At 40.8% G+C, this 26,762-nt stretch overlaps 1 protein-coding gene and 1 long non-coding RNA gene across 2 annotated transcripts in view; one reads left to right on the top strand and one right to left on the bottom strand.

The window, feature by feature from the left end:
• Nucleotides 1-26,762, top strand: part of gucy1a1 (guanylate cyclase 1 soluble subunit alpha 1) — a 43,291-nt gene that overhangs the window by 8,734 nt on the left and 7,795 nt on the right. Inside the window, exons 3-6 of the mRNA XM_061983995.1 lie at nt 2,973-3,052; nt 7,437-8,149; nt 17,713-18,198; nt 24,975-25,118. Coding sequence (XP_061839979.1) covers nt 2,973-3,052; nt 7,437-8,149; nt 17,713-18,198; nt 24,975-25,118 — 1,423 coding nt within the window. The remainder of the gene's footprint in view (nt 1-2,972; nt 3,053-7,436; nt 8,150-17,712; nt 18,199-24,974; nt 25,119-26,762) is intronic.
• LOC133621716 (uncharacterized) overlaps nt 13,826-26,762 on the bottom strand; it is a 62,156-nt gene continuing 49,219 nt past the window's right edge. The window contains exon 4 of the long non-coding RNA XR_009817689.1: nt 13,826-14,858. This is a non-coding gene — a long non-coding RNA (uncharacterized lncRNA). The remainder of the gene's footprint in view (nt 14,859-26,762) is intronic.

Raw genomic sequence — 26,762 nt, 5'->3', positions numbered from 1 at the left:
CACGGTGTTGGTAGTGCACTGCTTCCCCTTCCTGAGGCGGTGGATGGTGGTCCAGAATCGCTTCGAAGCCGTCCGGAAGTCGTTTTCCATGGCTTCCCCGAACTCCTCCCATGTCCGAGTTTTTGCCTCCGCGACCGCTGAAGCCGCACACCGCTTGGCCTGTCGGTACCTGTCCGCTGCCTCAGGAGTCCCATGAGCCAAAAGAACCCGATAGGACTCCTTCTTCAGCTTGACGGCATCCCTCACCGCCGGTGTCCACCAACGGGTTCTAGGATTACCGCCACGACAGGCACCAACTACCTTGCGGCCACAGCTCCAATCAGCCGCCTCGACAATAGAGGTGCGGAACATGGTCCACTCGGACTCAATGTCCAGCACCTCCCTCGTGACATGTTCAAAGTTCTTCCGGAGGTGGGAATTGAAACTCTCTCTGACAGGAGACTCTGCCAGACGTTCCCAGCAAACCCTCACAATGCGTTTGGGCCTGCCAGGTCTGTCCGGCATCCTCCCCCACCATCGCAGCCAACTCACCACCAGGTGGTGATCGGTAGAAAGCTCCGCCCCTCTCTTCACCCGAGTGTCCAAAACATGAGGCCGCAAATCCGATGACACAACTACAAAGTCGATCATGGAACTGCGGCCTAGGGTGTCCTGGTGCCAAGTGCACATATGGACACCCTTATGCTTGAACATGGTGTTTCGTTATGGACAATCCGTGACGGGCACAAAAGTCCAATAACAAAACACCACTTGGGTTCAGATCCGGGCGGCCATTCTTCCCAATCACGCCTCTCCAGGTTTCACTGTCGTTGCCAATATGAGCGTTGAAGTCCCCCAGTAGAACGAGGGAATCACCCGGGGGAGCACTCTCAAGTACTCCCTCGAGTGAATCCAAAAAGGGTGGGTACTCTGAGCTGCTGTTTGGCGCGTAAGCGCAAACAACAGTCAGGACCCGTCCCCCCACCCGAAGGCGGAGGGAAGCTACCCTCTCGTCCACCGGGTTGAACTCCAACATGCAGGCTCTGAGCCGGGGGGTAACAACAATTGCCACCCCAGCCCGTCGCCTCTCATTGCTGGCAACGCCAGAGTGGAAGAGAGTCCAGCCCCTCTCGAGAGAACTGGTTCCAGAGCCCTTGCTGTGCGTCGAGGTGAGTCCGACTATATCCAACCGGAACTTCTCTACCTCGCGCACTAGCTCAGGCTCCTTCCCCCCCAGCGAGGTGACGTTCCACGTCCCAAGAGCTAGCTTCTGTAGCCGAGGATCGGACCGCCAAGTGCCCTGCCTTCGGCTACCGCCCAGCTCACATTGCACCCGACCTCTATGGCCCCTGCTATGGGTGGTGAGCCCATTGGAGGGGGGACCCACGTTGCCTCTTCGGGCTGTGCCCGGCCGGGCCCCATGGGGACAGGCCCGGCCACCAGGCGCTCGCCATCGTGCCCCAACTCCGGGCCTGGCTCCGGAGGGGGGCCCCGGTGACCCGCGTCCGGGCGAGGGAAATCTGAGTCTCGGTTCTTGCATTTCCATAGAAGTCTTCGAGCTGCTCTTTGTCTGATCCCTCACCTAGGACCTGTTTGTCTTGGGAGACCCTACCAGGGGGCATGGAAGCCCCCGGACAACATAGCTCCTAGGATCATTGGGACACGCAAACTCCTCTACCACGTTAAGGTGGCAGCTCAGAGAGGAGTATATATATATTACTGTGTATATATATATATATATATATATATATATATATATATATATATATATATATATATATATATATATATATATATATATATATATATATACACACACACACACACACACATATATATATATATATATATATATATATATATATATATATGTGTGTGTGTGTGTGTGTGTCTATTAAACACCTTTAAGATCATGTTGATGCTAAGAAAACATTTATAAACAAACATTTATCCACATCAACGTGGACCTGTTATGAGCTACTTAAAGATAAATGTGCCATACTTTGTTGCGTCACATTTTTGTTTTTTTTAACTAAAATGTTCCTTTTACACTCTTCCATATATACCACATATCATTACCGGATCAACTCCACATTTGCGCATGCAGTGCAATAAAATCCGATGATTAATCCGCTTTAAAGCGTTGAAGCCCTAAAATATATTCTACAAGTTTATGCTCAGTTTTGACTGACACTGTCAAAGACTTACTCATTTAACAATAAAGTAAAGTATGGTGGTTGTGGTACTGTACTTCATCATACTGACAGCTGTTTCTAATAATTTTACCCTCTTTTACTGTACTGCAAAAAAAGGGACCAAGACTTGTGATATATTGTACGGCTCTGGTAATATGTTCAAAATGACATCCCTCACATGAGTTGTAATTCAATGTCTACTTTACAAGGATAGTGTATAGTACAGTAGCTACATTGGGGCCCTAAGTAGATAAGCAGAATTTGAGTTAAATTTTTTTTGTCTAAATTTAATGTAATTAGATGCATGGGAAAGAAAAACAATGTTAAAAAACACGATGAACATAATTAAAACACATTTGATTTGATCCCAGAGGAAGTTTGCCATTATGTTCTAATCAGTGATGGAGCAGGAAGAGGCTAGGAATGTGTTTTTTTTTTTTTTGGTAAAATATCAGATTGAGTGCCCTGTCATTTAATCATTGACATTTTACAGTAATATGTCACACACGGAATTTTCTGTATTATCTTACATAGATTTCAATACACAAGTGATTGAAACCATATTTGAAGGGTGTTGTTGACGTGGAAAGTTGGCTCATTACAATTTCATCAAACTGAAATAGTCAAAATGTAAAATTTGTCACGCAACAACATTCTTAAATGAAACAATGTTATGCATACTTGTGGCCCGTTTTTGTGTTGAAATCTCAAACTAAAAAAAATTAAAGATAAACATGTTCCATAAAAATAAATGTTAAAATGCTGAGTAACCGTTGTGTAACTTTGTGTGTTCTGCAGTGCCGCAGTTTGCGGCATAGACTGTAAGGACGAAGCCGAGCATCTCACGGAGATGATGAACGCTCACTCGGCCAAAACAGGTAATTGGACACTCAAGACATACATTTAATTTTTGATTCAAGTAATCATTTAATGACAACATGTGACGTACGGTGTGGTTCATGATGGCTGCCGAGGCTCAGACTCCTTTGGCGTTTTTTTTGTCAAACTTTAAATGGGAAACCCACTTTTCCTACCTTTGGGTACCTGTGTTGTATATTTGTATAAGAAATTGTGAATTGAAAACATGGAGGCATGGCGGAGATATTTATTAAACAATCTCGCCTTCCTCCAAACAAGCCGTTTGGAATTTGCCCAATTTGTGACGTTTTTCCCAAGTGTGATGTCGGTCATCTCCATATATGGTAAAGTTTTACCCGAAGAGCTTTGCGCGAGTCCGACATTGTCATCAATAAGTTCCTTCTTTTTCTCTATCCTACATGCACATGCACCCTCCGCTGTTGCCATTTCTAATACAAAGTAGCGTATTGTTCAAACTAGGGTTGTACAGTATACAACATGGGTATCAAACTCTGGCCCGGGGGCCAAATTTGGCCCGCCGTGTAATTTCATTTGGCCCTTAAGGCGATATCAAATTAACACTAGAGCTGGCCCGCCGATTATATACAGCGGCGGTGCCGCGGTAACACCGCATTCACCGCTAGTTCTCATACTTGACAACCCTCACGGGAGACTCCCAACTTTCAGTGCCCCTACCTAAAATCGTCCCGTCCGCTTTTAATCAAGTTCAACAAGTGGGCTGCAATATACACCCCATGCCAGGTATCTGTCTTGGGCACATCAGATTAGATCAGTGTGTTGCAAACTGAGCCGTTTAAAGTCCTGAATGGTTGGTTTATTCATTGTTATTTTATTTTCTAATTTATTAGCCTGTGAAAAAAGTTAATGTTGATATTTACCTCAGAAGGCTGCAAATAGAAAAGAGGCATTCAATTTTTATTTAAATTATATTTGATATGCCATTGATATTTTTAAATTTGTATTATTATTATTTGAAACTCGATTTTGCATGTCACTATAAAGTTATATAAGCCTTGCTTGTTCAATATTTAATGCAAAACTTGTTTGGGTCCCTATTAAAAGGTTAATTTGTTCAACTTTGTCCCGCGGCTTTGTTCAGTTTTAAATTTTGGCCCACTCTGTATTTGAGTTTGACACCCCTGGTATACAGGTACTAATAAAGTACCACGGTACTAATGACTTAAAAACGGTACTATACTGCTTCTAAAAAACACCGGTATCTTTTTTTTCCCTGAAATTATTGTGACGTTGTGACATTGCTGTTCGGCAAGGCATACACACGGTGTACTGTGAAGACACAAGAGGGAGAATGGATGTATTTTGTCTTAAAAACAAACAATAAAGGTGAAGCTTTTCACACTGAAGCACTGCTCTGGAAGAGGTGTTTTGAACAGGGCTAGCCTGCGTCCATCCGCAGTCGTCAGTGTTTTAGCTACTTCTAAATCACTAATCATCACCTCCATATCGTCAAATAAAGTACGTTTCTTACAAGTATCATCCGTGCAGGACGAGGAATAGCTAAACATGCTTCACTACACGAGGATACAATAGCCAACCACTAACAGCAAGCTAACGTTTCTGAATGTAAAAAAACAAAAAAAACTGCGGTACTGGTTTTTCTTTTACAGTAATATGCAGTTAAAAACCACCGTAAATTTACTGCAAAAACTGTCAGCTCAGTCGCCAGAATTTTACCGTAAAACCTATTGTCCTTTTTACAGTGTAACTGTTGGATTATTTGCTTTAAAATCGAAAGTCAAGCAGGTATTTAATAATATTTATTTAATGTCTGAAAATACATTGTATTTTTTTTGCTGTCTAAATGGGAAAAATATATTTTTGTATTATTTACGCGTAATATTTCCAGGCTTCTGCGGGACACAATAATGATGTGGCAGGCCCCCGGGGCCTTGAGTTTGACACCTGTGAGCTACTGTGTCATTTGACTGTGCTGAACTGTGACCGTTCGTAATATTTACTTTATGTTACCATTTTCAGTTTTTTCTTTTTCATGATGACAGGTGAGGCTCGGCATGTTTCTAATATAACAATGTGTCATGTTGATAGTGGCTCAGCATGAACAGATACATTATGCTACGATGATTCTGGGGAGATTCCACTAAAGCTGTAGTGCAAGGGTGTCTGTACTTTTCCACCAAGGGCCACATACTGAAAAGTCCATGTATGCACGGGCCATTTTGATATACATATATTTTTTTTTTACATTGCTAAAAACAGATTTTATACATATTCAAAGACAAAACTTTGTATCAGCTTTGTCTTATCGGTGACTGAGTAGATTATTATTCATTATTAGCTAGAACATTTCAGCTTTGTCTCATTACATTCTGATTTTTGCCATTTTTTCTTTTGTCAGAATAGAATAGAATAATAGACTTTATTGACATTGCCCTTCAAAAGTAAATCGAATACAACATTTTCACTGTTGTTGCTTTTTTCCGACAATATGCTGCAGGCCAGCAAAACTCGGTCTGCGGGCCGCGAATGGCCCCCGGGCCGCACTTTAGACACCACTGCTGTAGTGATTCAGCCAAAACAACATTTTTACAGGTTCTCAACAAAAGTTTAACCCCTTTTTTATTGTCAGAATGTTTTACTTGAAAGCACATCATTTATTTGCTCAAAACTTGGTAACAGTACAGGGAAGGCCGATAAAATGTATATTTCGATATACATTACGGTCTGTTGCGATAATGATATTTATCACAATGTATTATTTCATTTGGCCAATACATGATAACAGAACCAATTTAAAAGGGGCTAGTTACAAAGGCTCTTAATTTGGCTACTGAAATTTCCAGTTGTATTATTTTCTCAAAACTATTGTTACTCTACTTGTTAATTTACCGTTAATATCTAGTTACTTACGTGGTTCTTTCTACACTTTTGTAAAAATGTGATAATCACTTATTCTTTTGTTGTTTGGAAACTTTACATTAGTTTTGGCCGATACTACAAATTTGGGTATCGATATAATACCAAGTAGTTACAGGGGCAGTATTGGTCATACCAATGCTGATACTTCAAATGTTCAATATGATTGAATGATTACATTTTGATCGTAACAAAGGTGGTGTGACATATCTCAATTAAATATTGAAATTACTTCCTTCTTCCCTTTTATTACATATCGTAAGATATTTTGTGCAAAAATAAAGTCAACCGTACAAAAAAACTAAATGTGAGCAAAAACTACTATTGGCTCTAATGACTTATTTCCTAAATTTGCCAACAATAATAAAAATGACAGGAAAGTGATTTTGTGGAAGTCGTTAATCTGTGACTTTCAATTTATACCCGGAGACAGAGACAAACACACACAACTAAATATACTGTCTGCAGGGAAACTTTTCCTTCTTATCCCTTCGGGTGGATCATGATTAATTGTTCATATAAACGAGAAGATATGAAATCCTATCAGTCGTCATCCCAGTGAGAGCAGACATTGTACAGTAAGTGATCATTTTATTATGTTTGTAGTTTTTATTTCTTATTTAGTACTTTTTAGCACACAGCTTCTAAAACTCATCCTCCTTATATCAGGCTAAAAATATAGGGTTCTGGATCATAATTTTTCCAAAGTATTCTTTGGCTCTCACAAAGTCTGCATGATTAGCATAGTTGTTGAAGGAAAAGGGATCTCTGGTTCTCACCTCGGATCACGTGACTGACTTGCTCATTGTCTCTTAACCTACTCAGTGGCCTAGTGGTTAGAGTGTCCGCCCTGAGATCGGTAGGTTGTGAGTTCAAACCCGAAGACTATAAAAATGGGACCCATTACCTCCCTGCTTGGCACTCAGCATCAAGGGTTGGAATTGGGGGTTAAATCACCAGAAATTATTCCCAGGCGCGGTACCACTGCTGCCCACTGCTCCCCTCACCTCCCAGGGGGTGGAAGAAGGGGATGGGTCAAATGCAGAGGACACATTTCACCACACCTAGTGTGTGTGTGACAATCATTGGTACTTTATCTTTAACTTTAAAATGCCTTGGTAAATCTGAGTGAGAGTGATTCTATTTTGATCATATCTATTTACTCACAAACTTTGTAAGTCTTTCGGTGTCATAAACCAGATATATATGATAATAGCTTCAATGCAGACGCCAGACGCAACTTATTTATCCATTCTACTGGTACTTTAAAGTGAAATTTACCAGCGAGCACACCAGTCCAAGTCTAATCACTCATCTTTGTGCTGACGTATGCATTGACCTGATCAGTGACCTATAATAACCTTTTAGGTAACCATCTGTGGTTATGGTAACAAGCATGTGTGTCATTAATCTGCATTTATGCAAGATTATTGCCATCAATTTTTGTGATAATCGCAAGAGTTTAAATCTGTTGCTCTCATCCTGCAGCGATCCCGATGGAAGCCTTGAAAGTGTCTTTTGGCGAGGAGCTTTTCCACATGTGCTACGAGGAGGACGGACACATTCTGAGAGTGGTGGGGGGCGCGCTCCACGACTTCCTCAACAGTTTCAACGTCCTCCTGAAGCAGAGCAACGCGCCCAAAGCGGGCGGAGGGGATTGCGTAAGCGAGGCGTCCGTGCTGTGCTTAGACAAGGATCCTGGTCTGCTTACTGTCTACTTCTTCAACCCTCGCCCCACCACTGAGCTCTTCTTCCCAGGGGTCATCAGGGCAGCGGCCCGCCTGCTCTATCACATCACGGTGGAAGTGTTGATGGACCCGCCCACGGCCAAAGACAGTATCCTCCAGTCCAACCCGCAGCCCAGTCTTCTATACACAGTGCTTGTCAAGGGGGATAAGAACCTGAGCCCGAGTCCGCTGAGGGCCACCTCAGCTGGGACTCTTCCTACCTCTCTGTTCTCCACCATCTTCCCCTTCCATCTCATCCTCGACCAGGACTTGGTTCTGGTGCAAATAGGACACGGGCTCAGGAAGAGACTGACCAGGAAGGATGGCCTTCGGCGTCCTTCTATCTTCCAAGAACACTTCTCCATCGTTTGCCCTCAGATTAAATGCACCTTTCAATGTATCCTGACTATGCTCAACACCCAGTTTGTCATCCGGATCAAGCACGGGGTTTCTGGAGCAGACAGCACGGGCAAGGTATGTCAATCTAGGCTATCCAATTCCATCCATCCATGTTCTTCCGCTTATCCGAGGACGGGTCGCGGGGGCAGCAGCCTAAGCAGGGACGCCCAGACTTCCCTCTCCCCAGCCACTTCGTCCAGCTCTTCCAAGGGGATCACGAGGCATTCCCAGGACACGTCTTCCCAACGTGTCCTGGGTCTTCCCCGTGGCCTCCTACCGGTCGGACGTGCGCGAAACACCTCCCTAGGGAGGTGTTCGGGTAGCATCCTGACCAGATGCCCGAACCACCTCATCTGGCTCCTTTTTCAATTGAAAGAACGGAATCAGGCTGATTTTTGTAAGCTTTTTAGCGGTACCAATCAGCCCCAGGTAGAGATCAGGGCTCTACCTCCAACCAGTTTGTCATTCGGATCAAGCTTCCCGAGCAGATAGCACGGCCAAAGTATGTCAAAACCCCGCCACTAAATTGAAAGAAAGAAATCAGGCTACCTTTTTGAGAGCGTATTAGAATCAGAATCAGAATCAGAATCGTTTTATTGCCATTGTTTGAGAACGGGTTCACAAACTAGGAATTTTTCTTGGTGCAATCGTGCAACATAAAACACATATAACACAGATTTGGTAATAACAAGAGCTGTAACTGAGCTATAGCAGAACCACTCGGCCTGAGGTAGAGATCAGTGCTCCACCACCAACCAGTTTGTCATCCAGATCAAGCACAGGGTTTCAGGTAACAGCACAGGCAAGTTATGTCAAAACTAGACTACCCAATTGAAGGAAATAAATCGGGGCGATTTTTGCAAGCCTATTAGTGGTAACACTCCGTCCGTGGTGGCAGAGATCATTGCTCTACCACCAACCAGTTTGTCCTCCGGATCAAACACGGGTCTCCCCGAGCAGACGGGCAAAGTATATCAAAACCAAGCCACTAAATTCAAAGAAAGAAATCGGGCTACCTTTTTGCGAGCTTTTTAGCAGAACCACTAGGCCCAAGGAAGAGATCAGTGCTCTACAGCCAACCAGTTTGTCCTCCAGATCAAACAAAGGGCTTTCCGAGCAGACAGCACGAGCAAGGTATGTCAAAACCAGGCCACTAAATTGAAAGAAAGAAATCGGGCTACCTTTTTGTGAGCTTATTAGCAGAACCACTAGGCCCAAGGTAGAGATCAGTGCTTCACCACCAACCAGTTTGTCATACAGATCAAGCACAGGGTTTCCTGACCAGACAGCACAGGCAAGTTATGTCAAAACTAGACTACCCAATTGAAGGAAAGAAATTGGGGCGATTTTTGTGAGCCTATTAGTGGTAACACTCCGTCCGTGGTAGCAGAGATCATTGCTCTACCACCAACCAGTTTGTCATCCGGATCAAACACAGGGCTTCCCGAGCAGACAGCACGAGCAAGGTATGTCAAAACCAGGCCACTAAATTGAAAGAAAGAAATTGGGCTACCTTTTTGCGAGCTTTTTAGCAGAACCACCAGGCCCAAGGTAGAGATCAGTGCTCTACCACCAACCGGTTTTTCATTCGGATCAAGCACAGGGTTTCTTGAGCAGACAGCACGGGCGAGGTATGTCAAAACTAAGCCACCCAATTGAAAGAAAGAAATTGGGGCGATTTTTGCGAGCCTATGAGCGGTAACAATCAGCCTGTGTAAGAGATCAGTGCTCTACCACCGACCAGTTTGTCGTACGGATCAAGCACAGGGTTTCCCGAGCAGACAGCACGGGTAAGGTATGTCAAAACAAGGCCACCCAACTGAAAGAAAGAAATCGGACCAATTTTCGCAAGCTTATTAGCAGTACCACTCGGCCCGTGATCGAGATCAGCGCCCTGCCACCAAGTAGTTTCTCATCTGGATCAAGCATGGGATTTACCGAACAGACAGCACGAGCAAGATATGTCAAAACAAGGCCACCCAATTGAAAGAAAGAAATCGGCCTCCCTTTTTGCGAGCTTTTGAGCGGCACCACTCGGCCCGAGGTAGAGATCAGTGCTCTACCACCGACCAGGATCACAAGCAAATGTCAAAGCCTTTTCTCCATCAAAGGCACAGCCGGGCTTCGTGCTGATAATGTAAGGGGGAGGTGGTGGTTGGGGGGACCGGTCGCCATGGTGAGAACCGAGACGTCTCCGTGAGTAAACACGACCGCTGACTTCCTGTCAGAGGCGATCCATATTTGTTTGAAAAGTCTCCCAGCTGGGAGCCTGTCAGTTTGCTAGTAAAACTTGAGCGAAGCGGTGATGGAGGAAAACAAAAAGATTGCTTATTCGTCTGATGAGCACAAACATGACTGAAATGTCAAGAGCGTCGTGTTGAACTAGTTTCAAAATAGTTACAAGTCTGGGGAGGCTGTAATCATCACAGTGCGTTTGAAGAGAGCAAGGTAAAGAGCCAACTTCTAGTTGGTGATTTCCACACACTGACAGAAACAGCAGTCCAAACTGAACTCATGTGTCCTTCAGGGCGGAGCTACTACACTGGCCCTGATATCCCTTCACATAGAGGATCTTTGACTAGCGTTTTTACACTCGGTCCTAAAATGGTCTAGAATTCTAAAAACATCAGAGTGCTTCGACTGACGTTTTCGCAGGTCCTTAGTATTCCTGTCTCACAGAGGTCTTTAAAAACAGCAGCTGCTTCTGTTGTATAGAAGATCTTTGACTAGCATTTTGCAGTGAGTCCCTAAAAAACAGCAGACCATTTGTATAGAGTTTTTGCAATAGAACCTTAAAAACAGCTGGTGCTCCTGTTGTATAGAGGATCTCTGACCAGCATGTTTGCGGTAGATACCTAAAAGCAGCAGAGCACTCTTGTCCCAGAGTGGATCTTTGACTAGAATGTTTGCAGTAGGTCCTCAAAAAACAGCAGAGCACTACTGCGCCATAGTGGATCTTTGACTAGTGTTTTTGCAGTAGGACCTTAAAAACAGCAGGTACTCTGCAATATACAGGAGCTTTTACTGCTGTCTTTGTAGTAAATTCGTAAAAACAGCAGAGTGTTTCTGTCACAATAATAGATCTTTGATTGACATTTTTGCAGTTGCATAACAGCAGAGCACGTATGTCATATAGATGTTCTTTGAGTAGTATTTTTGCAGTAGTTTCTTAAAACAGCAGGTTTCTCCTGTCGTATAGAGGATCTTTGACTGCTGTTTTTGCAGTAAGTCCTTAAAAAAACGGAGTACTACTGTCTCTGAGGGGATCTTTACCAAGCGTTATTGCAGTAGGTCTTCAAAAAAAATAGCAGAGCTATCCTCTACTCCTGTCGCGTAGAGGATCTTTGACTAACGTTTTTGCAGTATGTCCTTAAGAACACCGTGATTTGGTCATACAAATTATATTTGACTGACGTTACAAATCAGAAAAGCACTCCTGTCATATGGAAGATCTTTGACTAGTGTTTTTGCAGTAGGTTCTTACAATACAGCAGGTGCATCTGTTATATAGATGATCTTTGGCCAATACTTTTAGGCAAGGCAAGGCAAGGCAATTCTATTTATGTTATTTGTACACAAGGCAATTCAAAGTGCTTTACAGAAAATTAAAAGAAGAAAAAATAAATTCAAACTGAAATCAGAAAATACAATCATAAAAACAATCATAATTAATTAAAAGCAATCAAATGCTGTAGATAAAATATGTTCAGTTGTCATATGCACAATCAAATAAGTGTGTCTCACATCTTCAGGAAGACTATTCCACATTTTAGGAGCATAACACTGAAACAAAGTTTCACCAGGATTTACACTATGTCCTAAAAACAGCAGACTCTCCAGTTCCATAAAGAATCTATGGCTCGTCTTTTTGCTGTAGGTCGCAAAGCACTCCTATCCTATAGTGAGTGGATCTTTGACTAGAGGTGTTTAATAGGTCCTTATAGAAAACAGTGAGCTCTTGACACATTGAGGATCTTTGTCTACCGTTTGTGCTGTATGTCTTTTAAAAAAAAATAGAGCACTTCTGTCACACAGAGGATCTTTGACTAGCGTTTTTGCAGTAAGTCCTGAAAAATATCAGTGTGCTCCTGAGGATATTTGACTAGCGTAAACATAGGCCTACTGTAAAGTTAAAGTTAAAGTACCACTGATAGTCACTAGGTGTGGTGAAATCACCCTCTGTATTTGACCCATCCCCTTGTTCCACCCACTGGGAGGTGAGAGGAGCAGCGAGGAGCAGAGGCGGGCACGCTCGGTAATCATTTTGGTGATTTAACCCCAATTCCAACCCTAGATACTGAGTGCCAAGCGGGGAGGTTTTTATTGTCTTTGGTATGACTCGAAGTCACGACCTACCGATCTCAGGGCACTGGACACTCTAACCACAAGGCCACTGAGCAGGTTTAAATTTGTATATTTTGTATATTTTCTGTTTTAATTCAGTACTGTGTAACTTTATTTATCATGTCATTTTTATTCATTTGGTGAAGTAAAATGCAAAGGTACAAAACAGCCTTGCAATTCTATCGTATACAAAATAAAATACTAAAGTGAAAAGTGACAAGTTAGGCTCGCTAGTCTTTAGCTTTTTTTGCCTTTTTAAATGTAACCTTCAGAACAATTTAGTTGAACAGCTCTTCTAAAGTGCGTTAAAAAAACTCTTAGGTTTTCGCCCTCTCTACCTTCCCGAGGAACAAAAAGGTACAGCAGGCATGTACGACAGCTGTAAAAGGTCAAGTGTACAAAAGCAGTACCTTTGATGTTACCACCTTGTACCCGCGCTGAGGCCTTTTTCGTGCTTTCAGCTCTCAGGCTTCCTTGGCAGAACGCCAGGATGGTCTTTTGGCTGGAATACTTTCCCATGTGTTCACTTTGTCTGCGAAAGCAGACGACTCATGTTTGAAAACGTCCTTAAGGGGGGAGGGCAGGTGTACTCGATCTGATAGTGGAGATGTCGTGAGTGCAAACACAAGTACTGATTATGGTTGACTTCCGAGTTGTTGTTTTCATTTAATTATGTAGAGGGGATTCATTAGTTCAAGGCTCAAAGTGAATACATTTGTTTGACAAACTGTAACTGTACGACCAAAGCTTTTAAGTAACATTTATGAACATTACAAACCGTTATTCCAATAAGAGAGCTTCACCCCTGTATAATGAAAGTCAAATGCAACTACTCACACTTTGAATATGTCAGATGACGGTGACACAATAAGGTAATATGTAGAAAGTTGGAAAAACTATTAAAGTTTACGTGCATCACACAAATAGACTCACCCTAATGCAGAATCAGGGGGACACATGTCCTTGTTGAGGATTCTTTTAAAATAAGATACCTGAAAGACAAAGACCAAAAATGGATGTAATTTTAAACACATGAACCTAGTAGCGGGGGTCAACTGGGGACCACTGTAATACTGTGCGTGGCTAAACATGATCATTTTGAATTACCAAATGACCTTTCATTTCTGGAAAAATATTATTAAAATAAAGACAAGCTAAATTCTTTTTTTTTTGTTGCTGAATTGATTTGTTCAATATCACTGAAATAACAACCAAACAACAAAAAAGTATTTCCGGGCAACAGAGCACATCTAAATATAAGCCGCACCCACATAATTTTTGGACAAATTTAATTTTGTACAAGTCTATTAACCGCAGGTGTACGCATTGAAACATGAAATATTTACACAGCCCCCTGTATTCATTCACAAATGTAATAATTACCATGGCAGTCCTTGAACCCGGTCTTTGTCAATGGCTGGGTCCATCGTCTTCGGCTTTGGGGCAGCGTCGTGTCGATGAGGGTGAGTCTGTGACGCGTTAAATGGCTGACCGAATGCTTGTGTCATGTGAGTGGGTTTGATTTAATGTGAACAATTTAATTGGTCCACCCTGACCCGTTCCTCGGCCTGATGTGGCGAAGCTAAATTTATGGGCGGCGTGTATAGCTTGTGAACCCAGAAAATCCATAAATTAGCCGCAACATTGTATAGGCCGCAGGGTTCAAAGCGTGGGAAAAAGGGAAAGTCTTGTAGTCCAGAAATTACATTATTTCTTACGGTTGTTTAATGACTGCCTCATCAAATTAGCATCATAACTTAGCCTACGATGTTTGCCAACTTGCTAATAGCCTTTGAGATAGGGCGGCAGGAAGAAAAGCTCGAACTGGGGGAGAAGTTTTGGAGCACCACTTGTTGGTTGGCATGTATGCTTCTCTTGACCCCTTATGTCAGACCTTTTTCTGTGGGAAAAAAAAATCTTATATTTGCATCAACACAGTAATATGAATAGAGACCAAAGGTATTAAACTCCAAGACAATAAACATATGAAATATGTCTGAAGAACATCAATCCAAGTGGGCTTTTGTTAGATGGCATTTGTCATGTTTAGAAAAAGCATTCCGCTTCAATATAAATAAATATTCTGGCGATGGCATTGCTGACGCAGTTGCACATTGTAAAGCTGCCAAATCTTTTGTGTTTCTTAGTCACATGTCCTGAGCAACTTGGTGTGTGTTGTCCAAGGACATATAAATCCAATCTTACTTCCTGTAAGTTAACTGAAAAAATGCCAAGTCTTCTACAGTAGTTCTTTTTATGGTCTTTGTTTGTGTAGTGATTCACATAGATGACCTGTGTGATGGTGTGAGTTAATTTCCTAAGCAATGTTCCATTCACAATCACCGTCCATCCACAGGTGGACAGTCTTTCAGCCTGAGTACAACCCCTGGCAAACATGACGGAATCAGCAGTTTTGGAGGGTGTTCATTGTTATTTCATTCTGCAGGAAAAAGCAGATAACAGACATGACACAAAACGTTATACATTTCAAATGGCAACTTGTAGACTTCAAGAAACTATAAGAAATCAATGAATTGTGGTAGTCAGCAACAGTTTCATTTTAAGATCAAGCAGATTGAAAAACATTATGAAATCACTCAATTCTGAGGACAAAAATATGGAATCATGAAAAACAAAAACAAAAAAAATACTGCAACACAGCACTAGAACTTTGTTGCACCACCTCTGGCTTTTATATCAGCTTGCAGTCTCTCTGAGGCATGGACTTAACGAGTGACCAACAGTACAGTACTTCATCATTCTTGCTCCAACTTTCTCTGATTGCTGTTGTCAGATCAGCTTTGCAGATTAGAGTCTTGTCATGGACCATTTTTTCCATTTCCACCCCACATTTTGCATTGGATTGAGATTCAAACTATTTTCAGGCCATGACATTGATCTTATGTATCTTTGTTCAAGGAAAGTTTGTACAGTCTTTTGCTCTATGGCAACATGCATTATCATCTTGAGAATTATGTCATCATCCTCAAACATCTTTTCGATTGATGGAATAACAAAAGTGTCCACTATGTCAATGTAAACTTGTGCATTTACTTTGTTTTGGCACCAGCCGCTAGACTAGATCTGACCAAACTAAGTCTACGAGCATGAACTGATGAAGCCTACTTGGATGAGAGGCGACACGTCTTCTAAGACAAACCAAACAGTCCAGATGCGATCGATTGAATGCCCTGAGAGTACAATGACCTTAATGAACGAGAACATCATTCGACTTGTGCTTATTGAAGGTGTAATGACAGCCATCACTCCGGGGCCATTACATGACATGAAGCCCCATATCATCAAAGACTGTGGGAATTTGCATGTTTTCTTCAGGCAGTCGTCTTCATAGATCTCATTGGAACGGCGTTAAACAAAATTTCCAGCATCATCACCTTTCCCAATGCAGATTCACGATTCATCACTGAATATGACTTTCATCCAGTCATCTGTAGTCCACCATTGCTTTTCCTTAGCTCATTGGAGCCATCTGTTACCTTCTGTTCAGATGCCAATGACAGCTTTTTATTAGCTTTTCTTTATTTAAATCCCATTTCCTTGAAGCGCTTTCTTACAGTTCGGTCACAGACTGTGACTCCAGTTTTCTACGCATTTTCTGTTTTCAAAACATATTGCTTGAAGTTTTCTGTCTTGACACGTTAATGTTGCCCTTGGTCTACCAACATGCTTGCCTTTTACAACCTTCCCAGGTTGTTTGTACTTGGTCCAGATTTTAGACACGGCTGACTGTGAACAATCAACATCTTTTGCAACATTGTGAAGAAGTTTGATAATCCTCTCCTTTGTTTCAATTGACATCTCTCTTGTTGGAGCCATGATTCATGTCAATCCACCTGGCGCAACAGCTCTCCGGATTGCATACTAATGAACAGATTTAATCTGGTACAGGTGTTCGCTCTGGAAATTAAAATTTACAGAACAATTAAATTTGTTTTACTCAGAATTGACTGATTCCTTAAATATTTCACTCTACTTCAGGCCTATTCAACTCATGCATGCAGTACTTTTGCCACCTCGCAAGGGGCAACAACAAGGCATATGTGTCACAATGAAGCAGCAATCAATCAATCAATCAATCAATCAATCAATCAAAGTTTACTTATATAGCCCTAAATCACAAGTGTCTTAAAGGGCTGCACAAGCTGCACAAGCCCCCCCCGCCCCGGGCGACCGGTGCAATGGACGCCGAGTGGATCTAGCATAATATTGTGAGAGTCCAGTCCATAGTGGATCTAACATAATAGTGCAGCAATGAGGTGATTAGAAGAAGACTACACATTCAAACCAAAAATGGCACTATCGACCCTGAAAACATTTTTTTAAATAAATCTTGAAAATCCGACTTTTAACAGAGACTGGACAACAAAGTATGGATGTATTGAAATTGCTGACTTCGTGATTATGTTTGTATGCGTGGTCGTGTTGTTTTTTGGCTGAGTAACTCTGGCGATCAAAGCTAGTTTAATACATGTAGCGTTAAATTAGAACAGTAGAGGGCGATAACGCTACACCTTAGGTTTAATTGTGTTGAGCCACATTCATTGTGTGCAATGTTTGCTGTGGATGTTGTTTAATTTCTATATGCGTAAACATCTGTAGTTTATTGTGTGAATGTATTAACACTAAACCTTCTATTTTATTTATGTAAAATACACAATGGATGTTAGACTTTTGTAGTGTTTAAAATAAAAGAAGTGTAAAGAAATAAAAACTGAGGACAGAAAATAATTTAAAAGAAGGAACATCAATCGTTAACAAAACTTCTGGAGCTTCTGTTTCTTCATGCTGTTAACTATCTGTCTAGCTGCGCATGTTGGAAATGAGTAGTGAGGCCAGAATAATGAATTTAGTGTGAAAGTCGATGTGTTTAGCAATTAAGTAGACACAGTCTCAAAGGAATGTAACCTGCGGAGGCACTTTCTGACGAAACATCCAAATTTCGATGTCTGGCCCCTGAACCCTTGGGCTCTTAAAACTGCGGCCCTCTTCATTATGTAGTTGAATAGCCCTGCTCTACTTGATCTAAAAATGAAACTGACCACGACAATTTATGTTATTGATTTCTTTGAGTGTTTTTTTAAGCCAGAAAGTTTGAAACCAACTATAGATTTGTGTCATGTCTGTTTACTGTTTATTTTCTACAAAGTTAAACAACTGAATGAACATCCTCAAAGTCTGGTGAGTCCATCATTTTTTCCCGCGGTTGTAGGAAGGGTTGCCATTAACCTGAATTCCAAGAATTGACTCCTCTTACTGATTGTTTCTCGTTTCAGCTGATGGACCTTAAAGGCCAAATGATCTACGTTTCCGAATCAAACGTGATCTTGTTCTTGGGATCACCATGTGTGGATAAGCTGGAGGAGCTAACGGGTCGTGGCCTCTACTTGTCCGATATCCCTATTCATAATGCGCTACGTGACGTGGTCTTGGTGGGCGAACAGGCTAAAGCCCAGGACGGTCTGAAGAAACGTCTCGGGAAGGCCAAATCAGCCTTGGAGCAGGCTCACCAGGCACTTGAGGATGAGAAGAAGAAGACGGTGGACCTCCTCTTCTCCATCTTCCCTGGCACCGTGGCGCAGCAGCTGTGGCAAGGTCAAACGGTACAAGCCAAGAAGTTTGAACGGGTCACCATGTTGTTTTCTGACCTGGTGGGCTTCACCGCTGTTTGCTCGCTCTGTACGCCCATGCAAGTGATCACCATGCTCAACGAGCTGTACACCAGGTTTGACCACCAATGTGGGGAGCTCGATGTTTACAAGGTAGGTTAGCGTGCTTGCTTTCTTTTTTTTCTTCCTTGCTTGCTTTTCAAGTATTCCAACATTGATTCCTGTTTTCAATGCTCAGTCTGTCGACTGAAAGAATTAGCTGCCACAAAGACATAGCTAGCAGCTAATTGTCTATCGCCATACACCATGTGGATCCAAAGCCCTAAGTCAATAATCTTCCATTACAGCAAATACATTGATTTTCCTACAATGGAGGACTACAGTACGAGGATAAACATGTTACACCATACTTGCCAACCTTAAGACCTCTTCTGCTTCGTCTCTATTATGTTTTTGGACATTACTACTTGCCGTAGTTTTGAAGCAATGCATGATGGGAATCCAAATGTTGTGTGTCAGTGTATTAACGTGCCGGCTGGAATGTACACACGCTGAGAAATAGCTCCGTGCCTGCCTACTTTATGGGTTATAGATAAACCTATGGATAACGGACACATATATAATAGTGTCCTTTTCAGGTGAGAGAGGACGCTAAATGCAGTGCCTTTAAGGCACGTCCCCAATATTGTTGTCCGAGTGGAAATCGGGAGAAATTCTGGAGAATGGTTGCCCCGGGAGATTTTCGGGAGGGGCACTGAAATTCGGGAGACTCCCGGGAAAATCGGGAGGGTTGGCAAGTATGTGTTACACACTGAGAAAGAGCAAGCAAGAGTAACCGCTAAAATAGATTGAAATAACACAGGTAATAAGTGCTTGGTAAAGATCAAATAGTGCAGATGGAAATGAATTACAGCAGAAAGTAAGAAGCTATTAACAGGAAATTAGTAATTAATAGTAATTAGAAAATAGGATAAAATAACTATTGGGCTGTTCTGTTGCTGCAGCAACCACAGTCAGATATAAGCTACACTAAGGAGAAGTCAGATCTATACATATATTGGTAGTGTCGATACCAATGGTAGTATCAGTGTATGATCAATACTGGAGTGATTAGCTTGATATTTGTTTTTTCCCCATATCTTTTTTTTTCTCCCCATTTTTGTCAATGTTTACAAACAAGTCTCCAGACACAGGAGAACAAAAAAAAACAAAAAATGAGCAATATATAGTAGTTTTTGATTTTTTTAGTTATTGACTTTGCATCAAACAATTTGAATTAAAAAACAAGGAACTAATTAAGTATTGTGTTGATATTGTCAAACTGTCAATAGCACTCACTATAAATACATTGGAAATTGAAAAATTGACAGTTAATACATGTGATTGGTATCGACCGATTTCACTAATGGATGTTCAGAGCACATATACCCGATCGAAACATCCCTATCTCTAACTCAATATATATATATATATATATATATATATATATATATATATATATATATATATATATATATATATATATATATATATCCATCCATCCATCCATTTTCTACCGCTTATTCCCTTTGGGGTCGCGGGGGGCGCTGGAGCCTATCTCAGCTACAATCGGGCGGAAGGCGGGGTACACCCTGGACAAGTCGCCACCTCATCGCAGGGCCAACACAGATAGACAGACAACATTCACACTCACATCCACACACTAAGGCCAATTTAGTGTTGCCAGTCAACTTATCCCCAGGTTCAAGCAAAAAATATACAGGGCTTCTGCAGAGCAAATCTAATAAAATGCTTTTTAATGCCTTTTTAATGCAACGAGAAACAAATTTAATGCCCATGTCTTACTGCAGACCGTTATTATATATAGTCTGTTTGTATAGACAAAATTGTAAGCATGATAATGTTGAATAGTTGAAAAGTTTACATTAACTGCATGTAGCTAAATTAAGCACACACGTAGTCATAAGATATAACAATGCAAGCAAAGCTTTTAAACATACTAAACATATTTTTCATTACTATAGTATTCTTAACCATTGTAATTGGAAGGTTAAAAAATTAGGTAAACAAACATAGAAATAAAATGTACTCTCGATATTTGTTGGCAAAAATTGCACCTCAGTAAATATTGAACATCTTGAAGTGCAGTTTTCCCCCCCCAATTGGATGGTTTGTTTTGTTGTCTTTTTTCTTACCAGTTGCAATCGTATGAATTTTTTAATGCCTCTGGACATCATATTTAATACTTTTTAATGCTATTTAAGGCCTTAATTTTTGCAAACTCCATTTAGTGACTGTTCATATTTTTTGATGAAAACCCTGATATGTATATATACATATAACATATCACAAGGCTGGTAGGAAAAATTGGTATGGTTTGTTTTGGTACCCTCTGACAGAAAAAAACTTGAAAAGCCTAGCGTCTCCGCCTTGGCCACGACAATATACATCTATATTTAACATGCTCCAAATTCAAGAGCACCATTCAAAAGCTGAGCCGCAAATTCATAATTTAACGGACCAGATAATAACGTCAGGTTTACGCACCGCAGTGATTCGCATCAAATACTTGCAGACTGACACCACGAGTGTATCAGGCATCAGCGAGGTCTGCCGAAGGCTGGATGGCATAAACAACATGTCAGCGAAGACTTAACTGAGAGAGAGAGCTGCGTGTTTGACAAATACATCGTAAAAACGCTGTACGTAAGCTCCTTCAGGATCCTGGTTCCACTCCACGTGTATACGTCTAAAAATAGTTTCACTTTGTCTCTGTCACATAGTTGTAGAGTGCTCTTTAGTTACATGAAAGAAGACGACGACTTTAAAAATGGCAAAGGATGGAGTACAATTTAAATTTTATGGGCGCTTGCTTTTTAGTTCTCTGGCGCCCGCTGGAAAAAAAAGACAGTCTGTCCACTTTTCCACGTTTGTCCTTTTGTTGAATTGTTGTCATTTTTATTAATGACGTTAAATGTTTCCATGTTTGTAACATCCAAGATAGACTTCAGTTCAGTGGAAAGAAAGGTGGACAAGATTGGTGTAAAAAAGGATTGAATTTGAGAGGATGCTGCAACGAACGCATCGCTTCTAAGATAATAATCTTCACCACCATGGCGGAAAATAAAACTAAGGTTTTTCCAAGTATTATTATCAGTGTAGGATTAAAGGAAAAAGAATGGCTAAGTATGCTACACACACACACCAAGCAGGACAACACAAGAAGTTAACTGCTAAAGTTTCAATGTAAAGTAGGGAAGATATTGTCGATACTTAGTATAGTATCAGTATGAACGATGCTAATGTCCATCCATCCATCTTATTCCGCTTATCCGAAGTCGGGTAGCGGGGTCAGCAGCGTAAGCAGAGAAGCCCAGACTTCCGTCTCCCCAGCTACTTCCGCCAGCTCTTCCCGGGGAATCTCAAGGCGTTCATGGGCCAGCTGAAAGACATAGTCTCTCCAATGTGTCCTGGGTCTTCCCCGTGGTCTCCTACCCATTGGACGCGCCCTAAACACTTGTGGGGGCATTCCGATTAGATGCCCGAACCAACTAATCTGGCTGCTCTCGATGCTAATGTGTGCACGTGTCCTGATGAAGACCAGAAGGCGGGCTCACATTACACCAGTTTTAAAATCTCTGCATTGGCTCCCCGTGTGTTTCAGGATCAATTTTAAGGTTCTTCTTATGGTCTATAAACGTTTTTATGGTATTGGGGCGTTTTGATTTGGCTTTTACCTAATATTAATTTTTTGATTGAAGTCATTCGTATTTTACTTTTTATCGTATTAGTTATGCAAGATTTTATTTAGTCCTATTTATAAATTTACTGTATATTAATTTTATTTTTATATTTTGTATTTATTTATTTTTTATTTTTTATTTTTTTTAAATCTTTATATGTCTTACTTGTATTTTATCCTTTATCTCTACTCATGGTTCTTACTATTTTACAAGTTTTATTATTTTTACTTTCCAACGTTCCTCAGAGGGAACCATCTGCCTCAGGGGTTATCAGTCGGGCTGTGGAGGCGCTTTGTGTCAGCGTCCTGGTGGCCATGGTCTGATGACCTCCTGGTGCAGACGGCTCCTGTGATAGTGTTTACTCACATGTCTCCTCTGTACTCAGCCATGCATTCATTTGTTCATATAGTTGCATATGTACAAACCCCGTTTCCATATGAGTTGGAAAATTGTGTTAGATGGAAATATAAACGGAATACAATGATTTGCAAATCATTTTCAACCCATATTCAGTTGAATATGCTACAAAGAAAACATATTTGATGTTCACACAGATTAATTTTTTTAATTTTTTTTGCAAATAATCATTAACTTTAGAATTTGATGCCAGCAACACGTGACAAAGAAGTTGGGAAAGGTGGCAATAAATACTGATAAAGTTGTGGAATGCTCATCAAACACTTATTTGGAACATCCCACAGGTGAACAGGCAAATTGGGAACAGGTGGGTGCCATGATTGGGTATAAAAGTAGATTCCATTAAATTCTCAGTCATTCACAAACAAGGATGGGGCGAGGGTCACCACTTTGTCAACAAATGCGTGAGCAAATTGTTGAACAGTTTAAGAAAAACCTTTCTCAACCAACTATTGCAAGGAATTTAGGGATTTCACCATTTACGGTCTCTAATATCATCAAAGGGTTCAGAGAATCTGGAGAAATCACTACACGTAAGCAGCTAAGCCCGTGACCTTCGATCCCTCAGGCTGTACTGCATCAACAAGCGACATCAGTGTGTAAAGGATATCACCACATGGGCTCAGGAACACTTCAGAAACCCACTGTCAGTAACTACAGTTGGTCGCTACATCTGTAAGTGCAAGTTAAAACTCTCCTATGCAAGGCTAAAACCGTTTATCAACAACACCCAGAAACGCCGTCGGCTTCGCTGGGCCTGAGCTCATCTAAGATGGACTGATACAAAGTGGAAAAGGGTTCTGTGGTCTGACGAGTCCACATTTCAAATTGTTTTTGGAAACTTTGGACGTTGTGTCCTCCGGACCAAAGAGGAAAAGAACCATCCGGATTGTTATAGGCGCAAAGTTGAAAAGCCAGCATCTGTGATGGTATGGGGGTGTATTAGTACCCAAGACATGGGTAACTTACACATCTGTGAAGGCGCCATTAATGCTGAAAGGTACATACAGGTTTTGGAGCAACATATGTTGCCATCTAAGCAACGTTACCATGGACGCCCCTGCTTATTTCAGCAAGACAATGCCAAGCCACGTGTTACATCAACGTGGCTTCATAGTAAAAGAGTGTGGGTACTAGACTGGCCTGCCTGTAGTCCAGACCTGTCTCCAATTGAAAATGTGTGGCGCATTATAAAGCCTAAAATACCACAACGGAGACCCCCGGACTGTTGAACAACTCAAGCTGTACATCAAGCAAGAATGGGAAAGAATTCCACCTGAGAAGCTTAAAAAATGTGTCTCCTCAGTTCCCAAACGTTTACTGAGTGTTGTTAAAAGGAAAGGCCGTGTAACACAGTGGTGAACATGCCCTTTCCCAACTACTTTGCACGTGTTGCAGCCATGAAATTCTAAGTTAATTATTATTTGCAAAAAAAAATTAAGTTTATGAGTTTGAACATCAAATATCTTGTCTTTGTAGTGCATTCAATTGAATATGAGTTGAATAGGATTTGCAAATCATTGTATTCCGTTTATTTTTACATCTAACACAATTTCCCAACTCATATGGAAACGGGGTTTGTATGTGTCCATGCGTGCATATGGTATAATGGGGGATCTGGCTCATAGGGGTATTGTTTTTAACTTGGTAAGGCACTTTGTGTTGCATTTATTTTATGTATAAAAAGCGCTTTATAAATAAAGTTTGATTGATTGATAATGTAATGAGATTATTATATATTTTTTCCTTGTTCTTAAAGTATTAACAAAATCATTTTAGGTTGCTTTTGTTATTGTTTACAAAGTTAGGGAGTAAGTATTTGGATACAGGGAGTTTTTGAGTGCAAAACCCAAAATATTTATATGGGAGCCAATAGCAGTTTTTGCTTTTGTTTAGTCACTGTGCACTAGCCACTTTAAAAATGTATGTAATTAGCTTTCAATACCACAAATTTAATACATCAACTGAGTTGCAACAATACTAGCAATGTATAAATTTGATAAGATAAGCTTTAGCCCTGCGATGAGGTGGCGACTTGTCCAGGGTGTACCCCGCCTTCCGCCCGATTGTAGCTGAGATAAGCTCCAGCGCCCCCCGCGATCCCGAAGGGAATAAGCGGAAGAAAATGGATGGATGGATGGAAGCTAAGCTTTATAAATATGTGCTATTGTGTTTACTTTTCTGTGGTCACTTGCTGTGAAGCATTTTCAGTTCTCTAATCTACTGTCAAAGTATCGGATTCTGACTTAAAATCAGCACAGATCTGTGAACAAAAATCGAATCGGGATCAGAGGCCAAAAATGTTCATTGGGACATCCCTATTATTTAGCATTGCAGAATTCCAGGTAGTTGAGAAATGGTCAATGCGAATAAAAGAGACTATCCATAAATACATACATTTTTTACTGCTTATCTTTCTCTGGGTTGCGGTGGTTTGGATGGAGCCTATCTCAGATGCAATACAATAAATAGAAAAATCTGATCTATTTTGTTTTTATTTTTTGTCAAATTAGATTTGTATACAATATCGTATTATATTTATCATTTTAAACCTGTACATTTTGTTGAATACCCCACAGAAAATATCTTTATTTTATAAAATGTTTTGTTTTTTGCTGCTAGAGAATTAACCTTAAAGCAATTATTTTCACAAATAAAATAGTATTTAATAAACAGTAATAATAATTTCTGATTTTTTTCATTATTTTTAAATCAAAACTCAGAATTTTATTTGGGAAATTGACCAGAAATGTCATTCATTTATTTCAGGTGGAGACCATTGGGGATGCATATTGTGTAGCTGGTGGCTTACATAAGGAGAGTGAGACTCATGCTGTCCAGATTGCACTCATGGCCTTAAAGATGGTAGAGCTTTCAGACGAAGTTAGGACACCGACTGGAGAACCGATACAGGTAGGGGAACAAACTGTCTTTTTTTTGTACAGTCCTCTATTTTATTAAATGGTATTGTGAATTAGGTTGGAAGTATCCTGCTCCTAATTAAAAACATTAACTGGACTAGTCAGACCTCAAAGCTGACATAGTGTACATCACGGTTCTCTTAATGCAAAAAAAAAAAAAGGCTGCAATATTCACATCATTGAACTGATTTGCGACTAAAAATGTTGTGGGTTATATTCCTCAGCACAAGTTTCTTAGAAATCGGTTGAGCAGTTTTAGCATAACCTTGACCTTGCATTTTGCTCTTGACACTCAGTAAAGCAATCTGAAAGTGCGGAAATAACTCCAACAACTTCAAAAAATGTCTCTCCTTTAACTGCTGCATGTTCTGGGTCAGCAGGTCTTGCTTTTACATACACCACAAGATCTAAAATATCTACCACCGGCTCCCGAAAAAGTATGTCATGTTTTAAAATATTCCCCAAGTTCCAGGCTTCAGACAGAAGCAATTTTTGGACTAGATGTATGATGACTTTGATAGGCTATAGTATGACAGATGAAATCAGTTCATTAAGTGCTGGCACAAGTTTATTAAATAATTAAATCTGATTGTTTTGGTCTCTTTTAGAGGCAAATAACTCCTGTAGTATTGACATTTGTAGTTAATTTAGTCATTGTTATGCTTGAAAAAGCTTAATTTCGGCCTAAAATATGTAGAATATGCTTAAAAAAATGTAAATAAAAACAAAAAAGCACTAAAAATGAAAACCAAAATAAATTCCCAATAGAGTGAAGCCACAAACTTTGAAGCGCAGTGTGGGGAGGGACAACTGTTTTATTCAAAAACACACACACACACATACATACATACATACATACATACATACATACATATATATATATATATATATATAACAAATATATATATATTTGTTTATAATATGATACTGTTGTATTATAATTCCAATCGATTTATAGCTTCTGTTTGTTGAAAAATACATGAGAAGAAGCCCTTAAAAATAATTACAAATTGAAGCGCAATTGCAATATTGAGGGGGGGAAAAAATAATTCACCTTTGTTAGCTGTGCATTCTAATGCTAAGAAGTATTGATATTTGTTTATTCCAAAGATGCATACAGTTACAGTACGTACGTCACATACAATATTTACAGTTTCAAATTCCAACATGTCGTAAAAAGACAGAAGAAGCTTATTTAATCCCACTTCTTTTTCCTTTCAGTAGCAATTTTTAACATATTCTCAATCTGTAACACAAACAATTAAATGAATACATAAATATCATGTGTATGGTGCGGATGGTGTTCTGCTGACCTCGACTGCGGAAGTTGTGGATCGGTGGAGGGAATACTTCGAAGACCTCCTCAATCCCACCAACACGTCTTCCTATGAGGAAGCAGTGCCTGAGGAATCTGTGGTGGGCTCTCCTATTTCTGGGGCTGAGGTTGCTGAGGTAGTTAAAAAGCTCCTCGGTGGCAAGGCCCCGGGGGTGGATGAGATCCGCCCGGAGTTCCTTAAGGCTCTGGATGCTGTAGGGCTGTCTTGGTTGACAAGACTCTGCAGCATCGCGTGGACATCGGGGGCAGTACCTCTGGATTGGCAGACCGGGGTGGTGGTTCCTCTCCTTAAAAAGGGGA

The sequence above is a fragment of the Nerophis lumbriciformis genome, linkage group LG25, assembly GCF_033978685.3.
Source record: "Nerophis lumbriciformis linkage group LG25, RoL_Nlum_v2.1, whole genome shotgun sequence".
Taxonomy (NCBI): domain Eukaryota; kingdom Metazoa; phylum Chordata; class Actinopteri; order Syngnathiformes; family Syngnathidae; genus Nerophis; species Nerophis lumbriciformis.
The sequence above is the reverse complement of the archived record's forward strand: the minus strand, read 5'-3'. Positions and strand labels throughout refer to the sequence as shown.